Raw genomic sequence first — 23,116 nt, forward strand, 5'->3', positions numbered from 1 at the left:
CTCTTTTCTTTTATGTCTCTCTCTCTCCGTCTACCAACATGTTCCGTCATCAGCCAAATCTCTCCAGGAGTTCGCAGCGGTCCTACAGAACCTGGAAGATGAGAGGACACGTATGGTGAGTGACCCAACGAATTTCAAGGAACATTATAGGTAGTCAATGAGAGGTCAAGTCAGTTTATTTATATAGTACAGTTTAAAAACAACAGTAAAAAAAGGAAAAAGGCCGAAATTGACAAATGACTCAATGACAAAAACACATATTGACATATCTAACACACATCCAGAGAAAATAAGTGGGTTTTCAGCCTGGACTTGAAGCATTCAATGGTGGAGGCTGATCAAACATGTAAACGGAGCCAATTCCACAACTTGGGCCCGGAAACAGAAACGCCTCAAGCGAATGTCAGGGATGGAAAGCAGCAGCTTATCCGATGACCTCAGTGTTCTCAGAGGACAGTGGTGATGTAAAAGGTCACTGAGATACGCTGGAGCCCGTTCAAAGCTTTAAAAGCTAAAAGTAAAATCTTGCAGTCTATTTCACTGGTATAACCAGTGCAATGACATTAAAATCTGACTAATAAGGCATCATTTTTTAGATTTGTTTTAGCAAACGTGAAGGCGCGCCATAGTCGTCTGACTGACACCGAGATATAATCCAGAGGATAAGAAATAAAAGCATGAATTATTGTCTTGAAATCTCTAAAAGAGAACATGTGCTTGACCTTGCTTAGAACTGATTGTGATTACTCAGCAAAAATGAGTTGAATTGACCAAGAGGACAGGTAATTGATTTTTTTTTGAGAATCTGATAAACTAAGAAATTGCCAGTGGATTAGTTGAGATTTTTATTTAGTCGTTCGTCATTCCTAGAAAATGATATCATGTCTGGCATCATCATGTCTGGCTTGCGTGTTGAACCTCTGAATTCAGAGGTCCATCATAGATCATCATAGACCTCTGAATTCAGAGGTCTATGATGGTTTCAGTTTGCCATTTTATCAGAAATAATATGAATAGTCATTATAATTTAACTGAAAATGGTGAGAGATGTCTGTAATACAGTAATGTATACTTGCTTGTCTGTGATGTAATGTATGTGTGTGTGTGTGCCCTCAGATCGAGAACGCCAACGATGTGCTGATCATGCCTCTGGAGCGGTTCAGGAAAGAACAGATCAGTGCAGCCAAGGTAAGGAGTGTACAGCCACAAGACGGGTGACAGAAATGGTTACAACACATGTACTGTGCATCAGTATCGATAAGCTGGCAGTCAAACATAAATCAATAAAATCCTTTTAGTGCTTCTGCAGCTCTTAGAGGAGAACACAACACCCAAAACATACAGATGATGATAACATACAGTAGTAGATGTTGGAGCTCTGCTTTATACTCATGACTGGTAGACTAAAGATATCAGCACACTGGAGGAGGTAATTGATGTGTGACCTTTCACACTTGGATGGATGACTGCGGGTGAAAAAGTTGCAGCCTCAGCAACATTGGCACCTCTACATGACCTCCATATCACTATCGCCTTTTAGACGTTACTGCAGTTTATCTTATTTTTTTTGGTTTATCTATACATCTGGGTAAATTTACCCATATACTTTGAAGTCACAGTTTATTTATTAAAGTTAAAGTTCCAGTGAGATCCTCCTTAATAAGTGATAAGTACTGTATAGTGTTAATAGGAATGTTCAATATGCTGTGATATTCATTATTTAATTAACATGTTTTTATATTCCGTGATCATAGATGTATACACACTGAATTAAATCATTTGTATTGATAACCAAATACAGTATATTTGACCAATTAATCGATTATCAAAATAGCTGGCGACTAATATAATAATTGACAACTAATCGATTAATCGTTGCAGCTCAAAGTTCAAGATGATGACAAAGTACTTTTAAGACAGGCTTGTAATGAAAAAAAACTATAGTAAAAATATAATAATAATAATATGTCTCAGGGTCTCCCTCCTCTCCCCATGATTATCCATCAATCAAGGTCTGAACCATCACTGCATGACCTGGATAGGAGATTAGAGGAATACATAATCCTGCCTTAAATCACTGGGGGGGTCTCGTAGGTCAGCGGGGCTCCCTCATGGCAAGGACGGTGTTGTCTTAGCGTTACAGTGTGCGTAAATCTTTCTGAATGTACAGGAGGGTATGGAAACAGTAAGCGAGTAGATAAACAGGAGCATGTTAACGCAAGATCTACTGTATAAATATTATGTTCATGTGACTTTTTAATTTCAATTTATTGCACTGCAGACTTTTAAAAACAAATCCTACACCCTCTCTAAGCACCATACTGTACATGTTTGGGTAATCCCTTGCCCTGTGTTTTAAATATGCCACGTTTCAATGTTTAAATCTCCTTATAGCAGGTTATGGTGCACTCACCCTGCGCAGTCATTAGCCATCGGACTTAAATGACTAGCCACGGGGGTTCCCCTGATACATGCAGTATTTAGTGTATACCCTGCTAATCCATCCCCTTTATATACAGTAGCAGGTCATTGTTTGATTGTACATTGTGGGTAAGATTAAATAGTGAACGCATAATATGTGTGGTTAGGTCACCACGAGTGATGCACTAATCCCAGTTTAGCCCTAAAAGAACTGACAGCATCTTCGCCTGGCACAGTTTCACCTCAACCTAAAAGCTCCAGAGCCGACACAAGAGGAGTTTTCGTAGAATTACAGCGAGTGGATGAAGAACAGTAGAAACATATTTATTTGAAGAAAACATTAAAGGTCCAGGTCCTAATCTTATTCACTGTGGAAATGAAATTGTGACAGAAACAAAAGTCTCAGAAAACGCATTGCACAAGTAATTAAATTCCTTCAGCAGTCACTGCAAACATAAATAGCACAACACTGCTTTTAAGATGAACATAAGACTGGCACCCTTGTACTCTTAAGGCCCACACATAGCAAACCGACATCAAAGAACTAATGGCGATGAAGGCCGAGTGTTGCGTTGCCTCAAGTTGCCTGTGTCTTGGCCAAAAAGTTGCTCTTGAACACACCGCAAAGACTACAGCCAATGGACAGTTAGAGCATGCGTTCTGCACCTGCATGAGAGGAATGACATTTGTCATTCAAAAAGAGAAACCGGCAGACCTAGGACGGCGGATATATAAGTCGTTGTTATGATACATGATATGATAATGATTTTGGAGAGGTGTCATTAATGAGTGTCAAGAATTTGGTCTGATTTTTTGCTTTTGCTTTCTACTGATTAAGCGGAGTGAGGATGTATTGGTTTGCTTCATGTTTCAGTGGGACCTCCTACTGTAGTAAGTTAGTAACTGTTGACATGACGGAGCAGTGGAGCATGGAGTAAAAGGTGAAGGTAGCTGTGATGAATCGGAGCATGATCCTGTGTCAAAACATTTCATCTACTCTACTCTTCTGGAAAAAAGAAAAAGTAACTCATCAGTTATCAATCATACTGGGGGGGAGATTGCCACCTGCTGGCTGAGGACGGAAGTAAATTTAAGCAAACCAATTTTAAATGAATCCCTATCAGCTTTATTTGCCAAGTACATACAGACAAGGAATTTGACTCTGGTTTTATGCATCTCTGGGATATGCAATGTACTAAAAATTAACAGCAAGGGACAAGGACAACAAAGCTGGACAACTAAAGATGAGGAATAAGCAGAGCTGTTATGTACACAAGTAGGGATGAAATACGTGTATATATAAATATGTATAAAGAGCAACAATAATGAGAAATAAAATAAAACATCCATATGCAAGTCAAGTGTTCTATAAGTTGTAGACAATACAAATAGTGCAAAGAAATGCCTCTAACTTGTAACAAACAATTTGGTAAAAAAAAGGGTGATTGATAGAAAGGATTGATAGAACTGCTGCTGCAGAGGACTGCAGCAGCAGTTGTTTCAGGCATGATGTTCACAGTGAATATGAAAAAGTCAAAAGAGGCAGACTTTGAACAGAGGCCTTGTTGTTTAGAGGGACGTTCATCATCTCTGATGTGTTCTGCAGCTGCTGTCTATTCCTCCTCCGGCCCCGCAGGACTCTAGTTGTTGAAACCGGCTTGGCAATGAAACACATGTGACTGCAACAGGGGTTGACATCACAGCATTATTGACGTTATTGATTATGACATTATTTCATTGTTGTCATTGAGTTTTATTTCCAAGAGGAGTTGGAAAAAGGAATTCACACGATCACTCATTCATGGCTACGATGGCTATGCCTCCCACCCAATTTGGGGTTAAGTATCTTGCTCAAGGACACATCGACATGTGATCTGGAGCAGCCGTGGATCGAACCACCGACCTCCCGATTGGTGGACAACCTGCTCTACCCTCTGAGCCACAGCCGCCCCACATGAACAACAAGTACCAAATATTCTGAATCTGTCCCATGTTTTTGAGCTTGTTTCTGAAGCTCCAGCCTGCTCACGTTATGAGTTTGGGATAAAGAAATGCAATAATGTTAACTGGCTGGGACAGATGTAGAATAATAATACCCCAGGGCCTCTCTGACAGAGAGAGACCAACCCTGATCTACCCCTCCTCTGTTTGTGTGTCCACTTCTCCCCTCTCGTTTATCCCTTCACTAACATCCATATCTCCCCCTTCAACTGGCTTGAATTACATTAAAGTTTAACGATCCTAACGTGACCATCAGAACATTAGAAACATTTGGCGCGTGTTTTGTTTGTCCTTCATGTTTCTTGATCTTCTTGGACACTTTTCAGTTTTTCTCAGTATTTTTTAGTCCAGCAATCTTAGGAGCTACACACCCTGCTCCGTCTGTCTCTGATGTCAGTGATGTCAGATCTGATGAAACAGTGTGTTGTTTAAGAAGCAGCTGTGCTCCCCGGAGTAACAATCTCATATTGGACTCCCTGAAAAATGGAAGATATTATGTAAATGCTAAAATTAAAAGAAAGTTTGTTTAATTCTCTGTTCCCAAAACTTGCAACTCAAATAGTTTTTTTTTTCCAACTGCACAAGACTATGGTTGATTGCAGATGGTAGTCACTGATCAAATTACTTGTTAATATGATGAGAATTACAATAGATGTTTGGTCTATTGAGTTAGCTGAGATGAAACTTGATTATTCTGTCTGTCACCCAAATAATCTTTTTTTGTTTTTTTTGTTTTATCTTTTGTAGGAAGCCAAGAAAAAATATGACAAAGAGACAGAGAAGTATTGTGCAGTGATGGAGAAGCACCTCAGCCTTTCAGCCAGGAAGAAAGAGTCACATCTACATGAGGTACGATGGTGTCTGAGTTTACATCCGTCTACTTTCTCCCACCTGATTGGTGAAATTTCTCATATTTTTCCATGAATGTCAGTTTTCTTAAAGGGGACATATTATGCTCATATCAGGTTCATACTTGTATTTTCTACTAGAACATGTTTACATGCTTTAAAAGGGCTATATATAAGAATCAGAAATTGCTTCTTAACAGTGACACCTGTGGCCGTTAAGTCAACGACAGTCAGCGTCCTGTTGCTCGCACTTGTACTTGCACTACGTAGACGCGAGCGAGCATCGGTCAAAACAGTGAGGCGACAGACTGAAGACTGAAAGTGATTGACAGCTAAAACCACAATATCACCATATATACTGTATTTCACATGCTTGGCAGTATTGTTAGCTTACTAAACGAAGGTCCCTCCATGAATCAAAGACCCGGCCGATGTTGATCCTAGTTTTCCCCCCGACTTCGGTCACATTCCTGTTTTGGAAGACGGGCTTTTCAAAAATAAACTTCTGTCGTCACAGGACACAACTTCCTAAGGTTTAGGCCAGAAAGTTACTTAGTTAGGTTCAGGAAAAGACCGTGGCTTGACTTAAAATAACTCTGGAAGTTCATTACATTTCCTTGTTCAAAATTACGTGCAGTCACATACAAATTGATTTTGTGGGATATACACGAATTACAGTGCATTACTTTTCGTAGGTATAGCTATGAACAGTGTATGAGAACAGATGGAGGCGATAAATTCTAATGAGCCCGCATATGACATGGGAAAGGGAGCCAAATCTGAAGCACTGAAAAAGTGAGTTTTTCCTGATATGTCCCCTTTAATGTCCTTTCCCTTTGTAGGCGGACAACCAGGTCGATCATGTACGGCAGCATTTCTACGAGGTTTCTCTGGAGTACGTCTTCAAGGTGCAGGAAGTCCAAGAGAGGAAGATGTTTGACTTTGTGGAGCCTGTAAGACACTTGGTTTTTTTCCTCTTTTATGCAATATGCCTGTTTTTTTTAAAATTCTTTTCCCCAAAGTTGTTGATGTCTTACATTTACTCAATTTGACATATCCACACCCAGCAGCTGCTCACTACAGACACAGTCCTCTGTTGTTGGCAAACACCTCAGTGGTTGCTGAGGAACTAAAGACATTTTGTTGCCCACACACCACACAAACCTGATTTTTAAACTCTTTACAAAGTAGGTAGTTCTGTCTTTTAAAATATTAAATTTTCTCTTTGAAACATGGCAACAGTATATTTCAGAATTGGTCATAGTTTTGTGGTTCACTCATTGCAAATTCTCCTAACTTCTTGTTCTATGAATCAGCTAGATGAAACGTATCTGTCCACTTTTTCTCCTCTTCCTTCTGTTTCTTCTTCATCTCTTCCTCTTCCACCTCCTCCACTCAATCTTCATCCTCTTCACTATCCCACCTGTTTTCTCTATTTTTCTTCCACTCTTTCCTCCAAATCCTCAACCTTATATTTCCTCTTTCCATTTGCCCTCTTCCTCTTTGTCTGCATTTATTAATCATCATCGTCCTCATCTACCTTCTCGTCCGTTCCTCTCTTTCTCCTTTTCATTATTTCTGTCCCTTCCTCGTCTTCCTTCTTCTACTTCATTTTCTCGCTGTTTTTGTTTCCCTCAGCTGTTGGCGTTCCTCCAAGGCCTCTTCACCTACTATCACCACGGCTATGAGCTGGCAAAGGACTTCAACCACTTCAAGACTGATCTCACCATCAGCATACAGAATGTGAGTTCACACACACATGGAAACAAAGCGCGTTGTTTTTTACTGACATAAACATTTGGAAGGGCTTCATTTTCTTAGTAGTAGTCTTCAACAACAGATTAATCCACAATGAAAATAATCGTTATTTGCAGCCATTCTGATTCTGCTGAAAAATAGGTTTGTATAGGTTGTTGCAAGTTCAGCTGACTCAGGATCAGACCATTCAGTGAAAGGCGTGTGTTCCTCTCTCTGCTTGTGTTGACAGACGAGGAACCGTTTTGAGAGCACACGGTCGGAGGTGGAGATTCTAATGAGGAAGATGAAGGAGAATCCACACGAACACAAGAGTGTCAGCCAGCACACCATGGAGGGATACCTGTTTGTGCAGGAGAAGCGTACGTATCGGCTGTACACGTCACATCTTACAACATTTAGCAACAATTCACAGTGTTGCAGCGCCATGGAAACATGAATGAGTGTGTGAGTGGATGAGTGTGTGTAGGGCGTGTTGTTTGGCTCACACGCACACACACACACACACACACACACACACACACACACACACACACACACCCTGTCAGAGCAGCAGGACACACAAACCATAATGAACCTATGGCTGACGAAGTCAAGTCTGATCTGTTGGAGACGTGACAGGAGCTCTGACCGCGTGCGGTTACCACGGTAACCTATTCAGCACCAACGCAGGCATGACTAAGACCCTTTCCTTTTCCATCCTCTGTTTTTGTTTTAACCCCGTCTCCCTCTCTTGTCTCCTTTTTTTCTCTGACCGTTTGACATCACTGTTTCCTCTTCATTCCTGTGGTTTTTGTTTTTAACCTTTTATCTCTCTTCCCCTGTCTCCATTTCTCTCTCCCTCAGGCTCATTTGTGTCTACCTGGGTAAAGTACTACTGTACGTACCATCGTGAGCCAAAGAGGATCACCATGGTCCTGTTTGACCCTAAATCAGGAGGGAAAATGGTAAGTAGCTTTGGCCGTTTATATATATACAGATAAGGTTACAATGTCCGTCTAGCTATCTACATCAATAGTTCCCAACCTATTTTCCTTGAAGCCCCCCTACTTGTAACAAAGAAAAACTGAGCCCACCGACATCATCACCCTAAAAAAAAATTACAAATCCTCAAACAAAATCCTCAATTTGTGATTCAGTGTATTAAATGAGTTAGTCTTTTTTTTTAACAAATCAACTTTCTTTAATGAATATAAATTTGTTAGTTTCGTCAACGTCTTGACAGATTCGCCAAGCGATGGTGAATGTAGATACATAATATGATCTTTCTTTTGGTAACGACTTAATTAATTTAATATAAAAGCTCCTTGGTTATTGTGGTTAAAAAAAATTTAATTGATAGTGTTGTTAGTTTGCTGCTAGACCACCCCATTAATACAGAGCAAAGTGAAAATGTTGTTTTTGAAAGGCTAAACGCCAACAAATATGGATTGAATATTTCTTTAGTTTTTGCTACCAAGTTTAAAAAATAAATGTATATCTTTTTAAATAGTTTTATATACAGACTTTTTTGTATATATTATCCAGGTAGTGTGTTATTAGTTATACATGAGCAAATCAAATTTTTACAACTTCAGAGCAGACAAATCCTGGTGCACCTCCTGTGATCTTTGGCGCCCCCCTAAAGGGGGTCCGGACCCCAGTTTGGGAATCACTGCTCTACATGTATATCTTTATCTATATGCACGCAAATGTTCCGCATGCTTAGACACATATACGGATACAAGAGTGTCACTTCCGCCTATCATCACGTTGTCTGATGTGCAGTTGGTTCTCACCCAGTTCATCCCACTGGGCTGCTCTCCAACAACAACAAGCTCTCTCTGCTTGTTTCGAAGTTTTGCGAGCAGAAAACTCTTAAAATTTATTGTAAATTGTCTACAGAAAATGTCAAGTTTTGCGTCACCGAGAAGACGAGCGTCTCTGACGCACGATGCCATGTTACACAAGCGTACAGTCATACGGGGATATATCAGTTATAGAAGAGAGAGGTAACAATTTCTCCCACAACAGCAGCCTCAGTAGACGAAGAGTGCTGCGTCGCCAAAGATGTTTTGAGTAAGCAGCATGACTCCGACCATTTTCTCAAAGTGCTATCTGTTAACACTCTCTCCACCTACACACAAAGCTGATGCAGGTCCAGGCCTGTCTTCTTCTGAGGGCTCTCAAGGAGCATTTTGAGTGGAAGGAAAAGTAGAAACAGTGAAGATCACAGAAAGCCTTTCAGCTCCCACACAGTAAGACAGCAAGAACATATACATGGAGGATCATAGAGTCAAGATCTGGGCAAATTTGTTTTAACGCCACTAATTTCTTTAACACATTAACACAACTTGCAATTCTTTGGTTGTAGGGTGCTCAGTTTTAAAACTAGAGTGAAAATACTGGTATCATATGAAACTAGAAAACTTAAAGAATATATTGGTACCAACCATGTCATATTATCTGACAAGGAGAGTAAATAATGCTCAAAATTTACGCTAAATTTTGGCGAGGAAAAACTGTCATGGCCATTTTCAAAGCAGTCCCTTGACCTCTGACCTCAAGAAAATGAGTTCAATGGGTACCCACGAGTCTCCTCTTTACAGACATGCCCACTTTATGATAATCACATGCAGTTTGGGGCAAGTCATAGTCAAGTCAACACACTGACACACTGACAGCTGTTGTTGGCTGTTGGGCTTCAGTTTGCCATGTTATGATTTGAGCATTTTTTTTTGTGCTAAATGCAGTACCTGTGAGGGTTTCTGGACAATATTTGTCATTGTTTTGTGTTGTTAATTGATTTCCAATAATAAATATATACATACATTTGCATAAATGCAGCAAATTTGCCCACTCCCGTGTTAGGAGTATTAAATACTTGACAAATCTCCCTTTAAAGTACATTTTTAACAGATAAAAAATGTGTGATTAATTCTCGATTAATCGCAATTAACTTTGGATGTTCGTGCGATTAATTGCGATTAAATATTTTAATCGATTGACAGCCATAATCAATAATAATAAAATAGTAAAATAGTAAAGAAATGCTTTGCATGTGTGTTGACTTTATCTGTAAAAAAGTAAATAAAATATATATACTGTATATATAAAACACACCTTAAACCCACATCTTATGAAAGATGGAGAGGCTGAGATTTTCAGAAATCGACACACCCTTGTATACTTAATACCAGTATTATGAGGGCCAGAAAGTCAAGACAACCACCTCATAATGAATTTAAACCAGTTTTATTATTATGTTTTGGTGACTTACAACATGTGGCACCCGAATTGTCCATGTGGATGTAACCTTAACCACATTAGTGAAGAGACTAACATTACAACAACAGCCACTTGCATCGTGACTGAGGAGCTGGGTTTCTCACGAACAGTGTTAGGGTTCAGTCTGTTATGAGACAATGCTCAAATCGTTTTAATTGCTTTGTCCAAAATTATTTCAATGTGCTTCCATTTGGAAGTTAAGCAAGTTGGAAAACTGTAGCTTCAGTTGCTCTCCAGCACGAGAGGATATTTTTAAACTTAAAACAAATCTCACAGGATAAGGGTGATAACAGTGAAGACTGAACACAAGTTATATTCACAGAGCCTTCCCTCTCTGCTAAACAGCCTGGTCCTACATTAGAAAAGTACACAGTTAAAACAACTAAAGAGCTACAAAAGCAATGACCAAGCGTCAGGGAGAAGAAAACACTGAATTTGTCAAAAAAGAAGTCTATTAAGTATGAATGAGTGTTAAAAAAAATACTCAATACAGAGAATTGTATTAAAAGTCCCTAAAAATAACAAGAAAACTCATCTCTGATGCAATATTCACAAGAAATAATCTGCTGTAACTGTACAGTTAATCAGTTGTTCTGTACTGTTATTGTTATGCATTGAATATAATATGTAATATCCATAAAATAGTCACTTAGTCAGTGGTCGTCAGTTTACTCAATGATAGAAAAGGGGTCCCTTAAGGTAAAAGGTTGGGAACCACTGTCTCAATCTGTCTCAGTCTTGTCCAAGAAAACATCCATCATCTCAGCAGTTGGTTATGCCTGCATCAAAATAATACCGCTGTCATGTTTTGTCTTTGTCAGGGAGACGAGGAGAGCTTCACCCTCAAGTCGTGCACCAGGAGGAAGACGGACTCGATAGAAAAGAGGTTCTGTTTTGATGTGGAGGCTGTGGACAGGTCAGTCAGTGAGGGATTTGACTGCATGTGTCTCCTGTTCAAATCATGGACTCACCCCACAATCTTCCTTTGACCCACCTCTGGCTTGTGTCTTTATTAGCCCTAATCAGTGTAATGCAACATGTCTATTTTCAAGACATTTTATTTACAGCTCTTTTTCCATCTCCAGAATAGTGTGGATATCTGCAGCAGGAAACATCACCGAGTCTGTTGAATTCTCTGAGAATATCGATGCATGAATACATCAGATTCTATTTCACAACTTGTAACCAAATCAGTGATTTTGTCCCCCGCAGCCCAAAAGCTGTAGTGGAAAACCTTTCTGAAAATAGACACAAGCAAGCCAGGAAAGAGTTAAATATTTAGCGCTTCTGAATTTGTTATAAGTCACGGAAGCATCATGGGATTTGACACCGGTGAGTGTTGTCTTGTTTTATATCTGTGGTTGTCTTCATGTGATTAATTGCAGCTCCGTTGCTCTGATCAGCCGTCATCAGTTCAGTGAGTGACGTGAGGTCTTTTTTTTTACGTGTTGTAGTTACAGCTAACAGACACATGGGGGTGCTCAGTTGATTTGGACCTGAAGATGGGATATGGAGGCCACACTCGGCCCCCTGGTGCTTCTCTTCCTACACTCCTCCTCCTCCTCTTCCCTCCTTACTCCTCCTCAACTTCAGCCTTCCTACATCAAATCAACTCACCTTGTGTCCTTATCTCATCCACTTGTTTCCCATTTCCCCATTCAGCCTTTATTTATATCACGGGTGTGTTTGTTTGTCTGAAGTAGTATAAAGTGGTATTTCCATGGATGGTGTGTCGACACATAATTTGTGTGTCTCTGTTGCACACACACTCTCATAAATACATTTCATTAGGTCTATTTTGTAAACATTTGTTTTGATTTGGGTGTGTGCAGCCATGTGCAGACTGGGCTTGTGCACATGCCTCTATGAGTGTGATTGCACTCTTGGTGGTGTGTCATGTTTGAAGGGCAGTGTATAGATCGGTGTGTGTGTGTGTGTGTGTGTGTGTGGAGGAGGGGGTTGTAGCGCTGCGGTGGCGACAGCTGAAGGTGACTGTGCTGCCGGTGACAGACTGTACAGGACCGATTGGAAACCTTTACAAGACTGTCTGGGATGGACATGACCAATGAGGCTGTGTGTGTGTGGTAGTGTGTATGAGTGTGCACACTGAAGGTTGCCTGTATCAGGGTGATATATCTAATGCCAACATATTTCCAATGTTGAAATATAATCACAAGAGTTTTGCAGGAGTTGCGGCACGTTCCCGTGATCTTGATCGTTTAATGTAATTTGGTCAAAAAACTTAGTCCATTTTTCTCGTCTTGACATTCTGATAAGATCAGTCTGATTTGCTAGATTCCTCTGTGAACTTTCAGGCTAAATTCTTCATCCTTTTTTGATCCTTTAATGGTGAAAAAGCTGTCGATCATCTGTTTTTACTTGAAGGTGATACAGTAGTCACACCACCAAATCAACGACGCAAATTCTTTGCATCGAAGCTTCGTTCAAACACATCATCATAGTTTGATCAGTTAAAGTTATAGTTCCTTTAAGGAGTACTAGCCTATAAGACGTGTACCTTTTTTAAAAACATTTTTTAAATTATTTTTTAAAATTAACTTGTTTGCATTTCAGGAAATGTTTTTATTTTAAACCCAGAATGAAATAGCAATCAATGGGTTTAGTTTTGGTAGATATTATTATTGTGTGCAATTTAAGCAGTAAAAATGTTGTTGCTGTCTTGTTTTTTTCTTTTGTATATTTACTATTGCTCTTTAAACATTTCTTCAGTCGAGCATGTATTTGTATTAGGGCTGTCAGTCGTTTCAAATATTTAATCCTGATTAATCTTATGGTTGTCCATAGTTAATCGCGATTAATCGTCAATGAATCACACATTGCATGTTTATCTTTGTGTGTGTTCGGCCAGTATTTGCGAGGTTTGTTAAGCATTTAACGGACAGTGTTTGTTCCTGATCTTGATATTTGATAAGCAAATGTGCCTTTTGTATGTGTGTTTGTGTGTGTGAAGGACGGGAGTAATCACCATGCAGGCTCTGTCAGAAGAAGACCGCAGGTTGTGGATGGAGGCCATGGATGGGAGAGAACCGGTAGGTTACCACGGTTACCAGTTTGTACTTAGGTGACAAATGAGTGAAGAGAGAGAAAGAGATAGAGAGAGAGAGAGGGTACTACGTGTCTACTAATAATGTTTGTAGCACTGGTCCGACTTCTGCAGCCCTCCCTCTGCATGCTGTCAGTGGTGTTCATTTTCATAATAGGAAAGTTGACTGACAGCCAGTTTCGTCTTAATTTCGCCCTAAGCCTGGAAGCGTGTGTTGGTGCTTCTTTCCACACTATTATTTAGTCACGTTCATGTTCCAACACCTCCCTCATCCTCGTGTCGACATTCAAACGTGCAAAGGTAATCACCGTCAATAAAGCCACCGCAAGCTCCAACAAGCAGCTGCTGAGCTCCTGCAATCTGCAATAAAACAAGAAATGTTCATGTTTCACTTAAGCTCATCCTCCCTTTGTTGTTGGTGTTAAGACTTCCCTCTTCTTTTGTCTGCCCTTCACCTTGATAAACTCACCGCTGACCACAGCTACACGTTGCAACCACACCCAGTCCAGTTCGTCCTGAACAAGCCCAGACAAATGGGGTGGATTCATAAACACACACAGTCACAGACTTGGTATTTACTGTATTTCCTGTATTAAAGTTAGTTTACTGTTGTTTTAATGTACAAAAAACATATGAATTATAAATTTAACAACTTATGGATATGCTGTAATGATGTCGGTATACAGCCTAATTACAGTAAACGCAATATTTTTACCATTACCATGGGAACTGAAGTTATACAGATTGCAGAAAATCCAACAATAATTGTATACTTTCCTCAATATCCAGATATATCCCGGATAATGTATTCTCATAATTGGTAGAAAATAGGCACACGTAGAAAAACAGCACAACAGAATATTACTGGTGTGTTTCGAGACGTGATGCACAAATATATCCCGCCCTCGTTAGGCTTAGCTGTAAATTATTTTCTATCTGAAGTGTGTTTTTTATTTGCAGGTATACAATCTGAACAGAGACAACCAGGCTGAAGGCAGTAAGTGGCTTAAACTGGTATCAATGAACTGCATTCAAGGGCAGAGTGTTCTTTACCATTATCATCTGACTGTCTGTATTGGCAGGGTTATATTAAATTGCATTGCATTTGCATTTATCTATGGATAAAAACGTTTCAATTCAGTATCTCTAAAGGATAACGTTTGCCCAGTGTTTGCATTTTCAAATGTTTATCTCATTTTAGAAATGGAAATTAAAAATCTTTTTTCTGTTTTTGCTGTAATCATTCTGTTCGTCTCCCTCTCCATCAGTGGCCCAGCTGGATGTGATCGGGTTCAACGTGATGAAAAAGTTCATTTATGCAGTGGAGACTCGAGGTACGATCAACGTTAAGTCAGATTCTTGTTTTATTCTTTTTGTTCTGTGGATTTCCTGCTTCTTTAGACTGATGCGCTCTATGTTTCCGTTACATTAGATACAGTTCAGATCGCAGTGGTACACAGTATAGACTACAGACGTTCTCAAAATTCCTTTTAAAATACACACAGTATGCTCCACACATGTAAACTTATACACATGCACTTAAAGAGCAAAATAGCAGCTGCAGAAAAGCTCTTTCTGCCCTATTTTTTTCTGTTTACATAATTAGGTGTATCATGAATAGACGACTAGTATTTTGCAGATCTGAAATGATTAGTCGCCTAATCAGTTATTCCATTCGCCAGAAAATTAATTGGCAACTATTTTGATGATTGTTGAAGTGATTTTTCAAGCAAAAATACCAAAATATTTCTGATTTTGGAGCACCTTGTAATAGTATGTGTGATACATAACCAAACATTAAATATTACAAATTTGAATCCTTCATACTTTGAAAACTGAGCTCATATGAATACCAACAATGAGTTATGTGGAGAGAAATACAGTATATTGACATGGATATATTTGCAAATTAATCATGACTTTAAATGGTAAATGGGCCTGCATTTGGATATCATATAGAACACCTTTAATGAGCTCATTAGGTGAATATAGGGAGACATTAGGAATGCTAGGAAGGCATAACATCATTACATACAATATAGAGTTGACCAAATGTATGCAGTATGTATGTATACTAAGCATGTAGACGCACAGCTACAGCAAACTAAACACAGTAAAGTTTCACTGGAAGCTAATGTGAAACTGTGAAGACACTATTGGTTAAACAAATTCAAACAAATGACGGTGATTACAAATCACAAAATTATGAGATTCCATAAACAAGAGTTTGACCGAAGGTATTGTAAAAATGAGTTAGTACATTAACATGGAAACTGGATTCACAAAAGTATAGACTGTCAAATTGGTGACATTGTGCTTCAAGATGAAGAACAAGTATCGCCGGTGAAAGATAAGCTAAGTTTCTCAAGTCTCAAGAGACTTGGTGTGTGTATGGGAGAAATATAATTACTCCACTAACCTCATGTAGCACAAAAGCTGTTTTTAGTGGCCGTTTTGAAATGACAGGTGTCAAAGGTCATTAGCGGGATTTAAACCCGCCTCTACCCTCTGATTATGTTGTCTTCTGATGCATCTAGAGGGACAGACTTTCTTCTAAAATGTCACAGTAATGGTCCTAATGTGCTGAATCATTCCCTTTTCCTTTTTCAAGGCTGCATAAAGAGCATCTATTACTCTTTGGTTGTCCATCGCTGGGCAGATACATTTACATTTATATGGTATATAATGAAGGCCCTTGTGTTCCTTGTGCTGCCAGGATTAATCTTTACATGAGGGACATGTATTGAAATAAAAAATGGAACAAGAAAATCAAATGTCAAGGCAAATGTACATGTATTCACATGCTAGGTTTTTCTTGAATTACACTGAAATAGATTGTCATGACAGTAACCCTTCCTCGCTTCCCTGCTCTTGGCCCTCATGCTGAGTAATAGTCTTCAAGCACCTTTTTAGATGCAGCAATTATATTTTCTTTGACAGATTAATTGAATGGCACTCTTTGAGTGGTGCTAGGTTTAAAAAAACCTTCTATGTAAGCATGGAGATGTGGCATCTTATTGACATTAATGCCTTCTTCAGTTACGGTTCCTGAAGTTCAACCAGGAAGCTGTTTTTTCCCCCCCACGCCATATATCTTATGATTGTTTGTAAGTGGATGAATTAACATTTGACTGGTAAAATTGTCTTGCTGATGTACGTTAGCCAGTGTTGTAGTCAAGACCACCTAAACCGAGACTAAGTCATGACCAAGACCAGAGTGTATCGAGACAGAGACAAGACCAAGACCAGAGTGTATCGATTCCAAGACAAGACAAAGACCAGAGTGTATAGAGACAAAGACAAGACCAAGACCAGAGTGTATAGATACCGAGACAAGACCAAGACCAGAGTGTATCGAGACAGAGACAAGACCAAGACCAGAGTGTATAGATACCGAGACAAGACCAAGACCAGAGTGTATCGAGACCGAGTCAAGACCAAGACCAGAGTGTATCGAGACAGAGACGAGACCAAGACCAAAGTGTATCAAGACAGAGACAAGACCAAGACCAGAGTGTATCGAGACAAAGACAAGACCAAGACCAGAGTGTATCGATTCCAAGACAAGACAAAGACCAGAGTGTATAGAGACAAAGACAAGACCAAGACCAGAGTGTATCGATTCCAAGACAAGACCAAGACCAGAGTGTATCGAGACAGAGACAAGACCAAGACCAGAGTGTATCGATACCGAGACAAGACCAAGACCAGAGTGTATCGAGACAGAGACAAGACCAAGACCAGAGTGTATCGATACCGAGACAAGACCAAGACCAGAGTGTATCGATTCCAAGACAAGACCAAGACCAGAGTGTATCGAGACAGAGACAAGACCAAGACCAGAGTGTATCGATACCGAGACAAGACCAAGACCAGAGTGTATCGAGACCGAGTCAAGACCAAGACCAGAGTGTATCGAGACAGAGACGAGACCAAGACCAAAGTGTATCAAGACAGAGACAAGACCAAGACCAGAGTGTATCGAGACAGAGACGAGACCAAGACCAGAGTGTATCGAGACAGAGACAAGACCAAGACCAGAGTGTATCGAGACCGAGTCAAGACCAAGACCAGAGTGTATCGAGACAGAGACAAGACTAAGACCAGAGTGTATCGAGACAGAGACATGACCAAGACATGACATGCATGACAATACAGTGTCAGTATTTACAATAAAATGTGGAACATGCAAACCACTCCTCAAATTGATCTGAAAGATCCACATTCACATAAAAAATACACAGAAAACAAATGGAAGATTCCTCGTCATTCACCTCTTTTATTGCTATATATATTGTATATATGTGCATGTATAAGTGTAACATGAGAAATGTCTTGATAAAATAATCAAAAGGCATTGCAGATGGGAATTTTATGTGTGGAAATTTTGTTTTTCTATGAACAATCATAGGAATGATATTTACAAATAATCAGACAATGTACAATTTAATGATATCCCCAAAGTCATGCCTGGTCTTGAAATAAAATCCTGAATCCTCTGAGACTGAGACAAGTCCGAGTAGAAACCAAGATTTTCGAAAAGAACCGATCTCGAGTACTAGAACACTGATGTTAATTTTATCTTCAGTAATTTCAAATGCAGCAAGTGTACAATACTCAGATGAGGAAGCACTGACTATATTTCAGTTGGTTGAAAATGTCCATGGAATAAGTGCAGGAGGTAACCTCTCCTCTCCTCTCCTCTCCTCTCCTCTCCTCTCCTCTCCTCTCCTCTCCTCTCCTCTCCTCTCCTCTCCTCTCCTCTCATCTCCTCTTCAGGTATCGATGATCAGGGCTTGTACAGAATCGTTGGCGTCAGCTCCAGAGTACAAAAGCTACTGGGCCTCGCTATGGGTAAACACACATATTTAGTAAAAACTGAAAATGAAATATAATTTCTCTTCTGATATATAATTACTAACTTTTACTATAATAACTTTCCTTTTTATCTTCACATTTGCGTCCTTCAGATCCAAAGACGTGTGCTGACGTGGAGCTGGAAAACTCAGAGTGGGAGATCAAGACTATCACGAGTGCCATCAAGCACTATCTCAGGTTTGTGTGAAAAGGCTCACAGAAATGCACATGCAAGGTATAAAAAATACGTTGAAACAGCTGTGCAAAGTTCTGTAGTTATGAAAATTCCCCTACTGTTGTGTTTTCAAAGATTAAATGTATTTAACCTCAAAGGCCCATTTAAATGAATTGATCGCTCCTTTCACGACTCTAAATTATTCGTCTCGCTCGGAAATTGCAGCGCTTCTTTTTGCTCTTTTCACTCTGTGCTTGAATAAATGCATATTGCTGCTCTCAGTCTCTTTTGTGTAAAACAGATCTCTGGCCTGTATCCACCTCATTAAATTATTAATTTTCCAGTTTTTTCATGCTTGTTAAGCCTATTTTATTTATGATGTAAACTTGTATTTTGCCATAAAGGGGTTGTTGTTTTTCCACTTCACACATACATACGTGCTCAGTCAGTACAACCCCCGTCTTACCTGCTGGTCACTGTGTAGCAGTTGATGGTTAAATGACTTCCTTTCCTCTCAACTACTGTTAATGAGGGAAGGATCAGGATTGTGGGAGGCTGAGTAGAAGGAGCAGTGCATGAAAGGGAAAAGAGGAGTAGTGGTGTTCAAGCTGTGCTCAATCTCCTGTACCTGAATGGGTCTACGCTGTGTGCACAACACAAACACACAGGTAAACATGTAGACTCACACACATGCACTTCATCGGCACATAAATGGACAGTTTCACAGAATCGACTAGCATCCACACACTTACACACATATACACATTACCAGCATTAGGAGCTCAGGTCAGGCCTCATTGAAAACCAGCAGGAGTCATTACGCTCCTCAGGCTGAAGGGATAAACTGATGTCCAGCTGTGCGAGTCGGCACGGTGGAGATAAAAGACGAGAAGGGGAACATCGTTAGATGAGCGCTCGCCCAGAACCGTCTAGATTTATTGATTTTTTTTTTTTTCCGCAAAGCGCCATTTTCCGAGCTGACGTTCTGCACCTGAAGTCTCCGTCTCTTGTGTTTCCAGAGTGCTGCCCGGGCCCCTCATGACGTACCAGTACCAGAGGAGCTTCATCAAAGCTGCCAGTGAGTTTTTTCCTTTTATTATTTTTTAATTTGATGTGCCTCTCAAATGTGAGTTCAAAGGGCTGCACGTTGGTGAAGTGGTTAGCACTGTCGCCTCACAGCAAGAGGGTCGCAGATTCAAATCTGCCTTGGGGCCCTTCTGTGTGGAGTTTACATCTTCTAACCCATGTGGGTTTTTCTCCGGGTTCTTCGGTTTTCTCCCACAGTCCAAAGAATTGCAGGTTAGGTTAATTGTTGACTCTAAATTGCCCGTAGGTGTGAATGTGCGCGTGAATGGTTGTCTGTCTCTATGGGTACATCTCAATTTGTCGTTTCCTCACTCCTCGCTTGAACCGGAAGTTGTTCTGGTGCGCCATATTTAAGTCCGTCCAAAAGCTCTTATTTCTGCACGGAGGAACGATGAGCGAGGATACACGAGAGCATCCTTCACGGAAGTCTTTTACCGACCGACACGCCCCCTTATTGGATATCAGTTACTGATTGAACGCTGCTGCCGATCGAACTGATCTGATAACTTTACCTCTCAACATCACTGAAGTTTTATACCGCAGTGAAGACAGATCACAGAGTAAACGTTTAATAGTTTATAGTTTGTCTTCTGATTCACCATCTGGTTAAAATCTGTGTTAATTGTAGGTGTTCCAGCAGCAGAAAGGACCTGCGGTGTCTCTCCTTCACACACCGCGGCTGAAGCAGCCTATCACTGAAAGGGGATTTATAAGACCTGACAAACAGACCTTAAACAGCTTTCCGCATTTTATTGAACGATTTTTCTTTTCATGATCTGTACTTTTCCCCCCGTCAACTTTTATTAAGGATACAGTTAAAGTCAGAGACAGAGCAGGAGAGTCTGTCTGTCAGCAACAAACACGTATTACATTATTAATTGGCATTTCCATTCAGTCACATGTGAGGCTGATAATTCGATTAAAGAGTGTCGGGTTTGATAGGAGTTACATCATTTCAATTTCCCCTGAAACATTTAACCTAATAAATAATTTCCAGGGTTCAAAAGACACAGTAATCATATTCTGGGTTATTAAATCATGAATTCAAAATCAGAATATCAATAAATACAGTCTAAATACTAAATAACTAATATAAAGGCATTGTGCCAGTAGAAATGGTTCCTGAGCCTCTAAGGTCCACAGTATAAATACAGACTGCAGCTGTTATTCATGTGCAGGTGTTTGTTAAACAGGTAACAGGCTACAGAGAGAAAACACTGCTGCTCTGCCACTGATAACTGTGTCTTTATTTATATTAGTACAGTACAAACACAAACAGCTGTTAAAGCCGACTGACTGTGATCAGCTGCTTCTGTCATCAGAAACTTACGTCGCTTCATGTGACGCTTCAGAGGAAAGGACGTCTCATTTCTCTTAAAACATATTTCCTCGTTTCCTCTCTCCTCGCACGGTTTCCTTGCGTCTCTCCATGCATTCCTGGTGGGAGGGACTAAGACGCAAGGAAAAGACGCAAGTGAGGGAAAACGTGGATGCAATTTAAAAGAATTGGGATGTACCCTACTGTATGTGTCAGCCCTGTGATAGTCTGGCGACCTGTCCAGGGTGTACACCGCTTTGGCCCAATGTCAGCTGGGATCACGGTTATGGATAATGGATGGATGTGAGTTCAGTCGGCAGAATGTGAAACTGACTCTCCTGCAGTTTGACCTTGTTTGATTCCCACTGAGGTCAATGCGAGACCACTACAGGCAAAAACATGTTTTTTCCTGCACTGGTCATTTTTTAGATTTTGATGTCTTCTTTCAGACTAGTGGAAAGAAAACATCCAAAATAATGTACACATTTAGGTGTTTATTTTACTGCTTTGTTTATTTGCGTCTGTAGATTTCTCCTAAATTCACCCAAAGTTAGCATTAGATAAGCCTCGATTTGCATATTTAAACATAACATTTAAAAATACATGAAATACAAAAGATAATCATATTAATGTAAGTAATCAGCTTGGGAAGTTTCCTGGTGATATCTATTAGTTTTTTGTTTTTTTTTACCCCATAGTGTCTTGCAAAATGTATTTTACAATCCATAACTTTAAAGGCCATTTTTTCTCAAACTCTGAGGCAGAAATCTCCACTTCAGTAGCACTTACATTCACCAAACTTTCCAGTTTCATTCCTCTCTATATTCTAAAGGTTTTAACAGAGGGGTTTGTTCATACATCATTCATAGCCTGATTTATAGAACATTTATTCCTAAAAACATGGTGAAAATTGTTTTTTTATTGCTGTTGATAGTATTTTCAGTATTTATGGAGTGATAAAAAGAGATATCCAAAATTCCCTTCTGTAAAAACCTTTCACTCTAATACCTCAACACAATGAAACAAGAATTTTAAACCTGGCTTCATCCAATCATCAGATTTCTGATCTGGAAATATATGCAAATTAGCATAAATTTGATAAGATAATGCCTCATTTGTATATTTAAACATATATTTTCAGAAAATAAGACAAAAAAATAATTGTCTCAATGAAAGTAATCAACTGAAGAAGTTCCATAGTGATATCTATTAGTGTTTTCACCTTATTCACCTGCAGTGTCCCCCCATAACCATATAAAAACACTACAAACAGCCACTCTAAGACTACTTTGGATTAAATAAAGCACACACTGTACTAAATAACAGGTCATATGGTTTCATGGAGAGCTTACTGCGTGGCAGGAAATTCCTTAAGTAACCTTTAGTTATTTATTGAGTTACGATGGGTCATGTCAGGTTGATATGTACGGTTTATGAATGGATTAAAGATGGATTCGAGGTTTTTTTCTTTTTTGTACTACTTGAGACAAGAATTCTTTGTCCTGGTCTTTCTTCCCCCAATGAATGTCTGTTTGAAGCAATTTTCTTAAGCATTCCTGCACCGTTTAATTTGGAGAATGAGAACATATCATATGACTCATCTTGTGAGTGAGGTCATGACATTGCCATTAAACCGGCTACAAATAGATGGTTCACCTACTGAGATAACAGGGCACCCACTGTGCCACTAGGACTGCTGTGTGAAGGCTTTTTACACAATATTTATATGATATCCACATTCCTAATGAAGAAGAAAAACCAGGGGAGCTGATCTAAAAGTGATAACCTAATAAAGGCTTTGTGCTTTGAGGTTTGTTGGGTGAAAAAGCAGCTGCAAAATCTGCCTTTTGTCCATCAGCACCTGTTGGGTGCGGTGTATTGAGTCAGGATACATTATTTCATTTTCAAAAAACACTCTTGAAGACGGATTGCATAAATTCTCCAACAGTCGCTGCAATCATTTCAATGAATTTGATTCTTCTCATGTGGCAGTCTACAGGCTGATAGAGGAAACCCAGAAAGTCGCGTAAGGTCTCATTTTTTAGCTTAGGTTACAACCTGTTCACACATAGGCAATAAAAAACTGTACTTTTAAGTATATTTTAATGCTTATACTTTTAATACTAATCATTTCTTAAGTAAGATTTTGAATGCCGGACTTTTACTTGTAACAGAGTATTTTTACACTGTAGTATTAGTACTTTTACTTAAGTAAAGTATCTGAGCACTTCTTCTACCTCTGCTCTCCACAACAGAATGGAATTGTTTCTTCTATGTTGTGTCTGGCCTTGTTCGATCTAGTTTAGTTCAGTGATTAGCCTGGC

At 39.6% G+C, this 23,116-nt stretch overlaps 1 protein-coding gene across 2 annotated transcripts in view; it reads left to right on the forward strand.

The window, feature by feature from the left end:
* Positions 1-23,116, forward strand: part of LOC141752270 (rho GTPase-activating protein 26-like) — a 107,553-nt gene that overhangs the window by 48,158 nt on the left and 36,279 nt on the right. For both annotated transcript variants that reach the window (XM_074610048.1, XM_074610047.1), the window contains exons 3-16: positions 54-115; positions 1,117-1,188; positions 5,170-5,271; positions 6,113-6,223; positions 6,909-7,013; positions 7,258-7,387; positions 7,872-7,972; positions 11,114-11,208; positions 13,264-13,342; positions 14,317-14,353; positions 14,625-14,690; positions 18,136-18,210; positions 18,327-18,411; positions 19,408-19,466. In XM_074610048.1, the coding sequence (XP_074466149.1) occupies positions 54-115; positions 1,117-1,188; positions 5,170-5,271; positions 6,113-6,223; positions 6,909-7,013; positions 7,258-7,387; positions 7,872-7,972; positions 11,114-11,208; positions 13,264-13,342; positions 14,317-14,353; positions 14,625-14,690; positions 18,136-18,210; positions 18,327-18,411; positions 19,408-19,466 (1,179 nt within the window). The remainder of the gene's footprint in view (positions 1-53; positions 116-1,116; positions 1,189-5,169; positions 5,272-6,112; positions 6,224-6,908; positions 7,014-7,257; positions 7,388-7,871; positions 7,973-11,113; positions 11,209-13,263; positions 13,343-14,316; positions 14,354-14,624; positions 14,691-18,135; positions 18,211-18,326; positions 18,412-19,407; positions 19,467-23,116) is intronic.

This window comes from Sebastes fasciatus, chromosome 16 (assembly GCF_043250625.1).
Source record: "Sebastes fasciatus isolate fSebFas1 chromosome 16, fSebFas1.pri, whole genome shotgun sequence".
NCBI lineage: Eukaryota > Metazoa > Chordata > Actinopteri > Perciformes > Sebastidae > Sebastes > Sebastes fasciatus.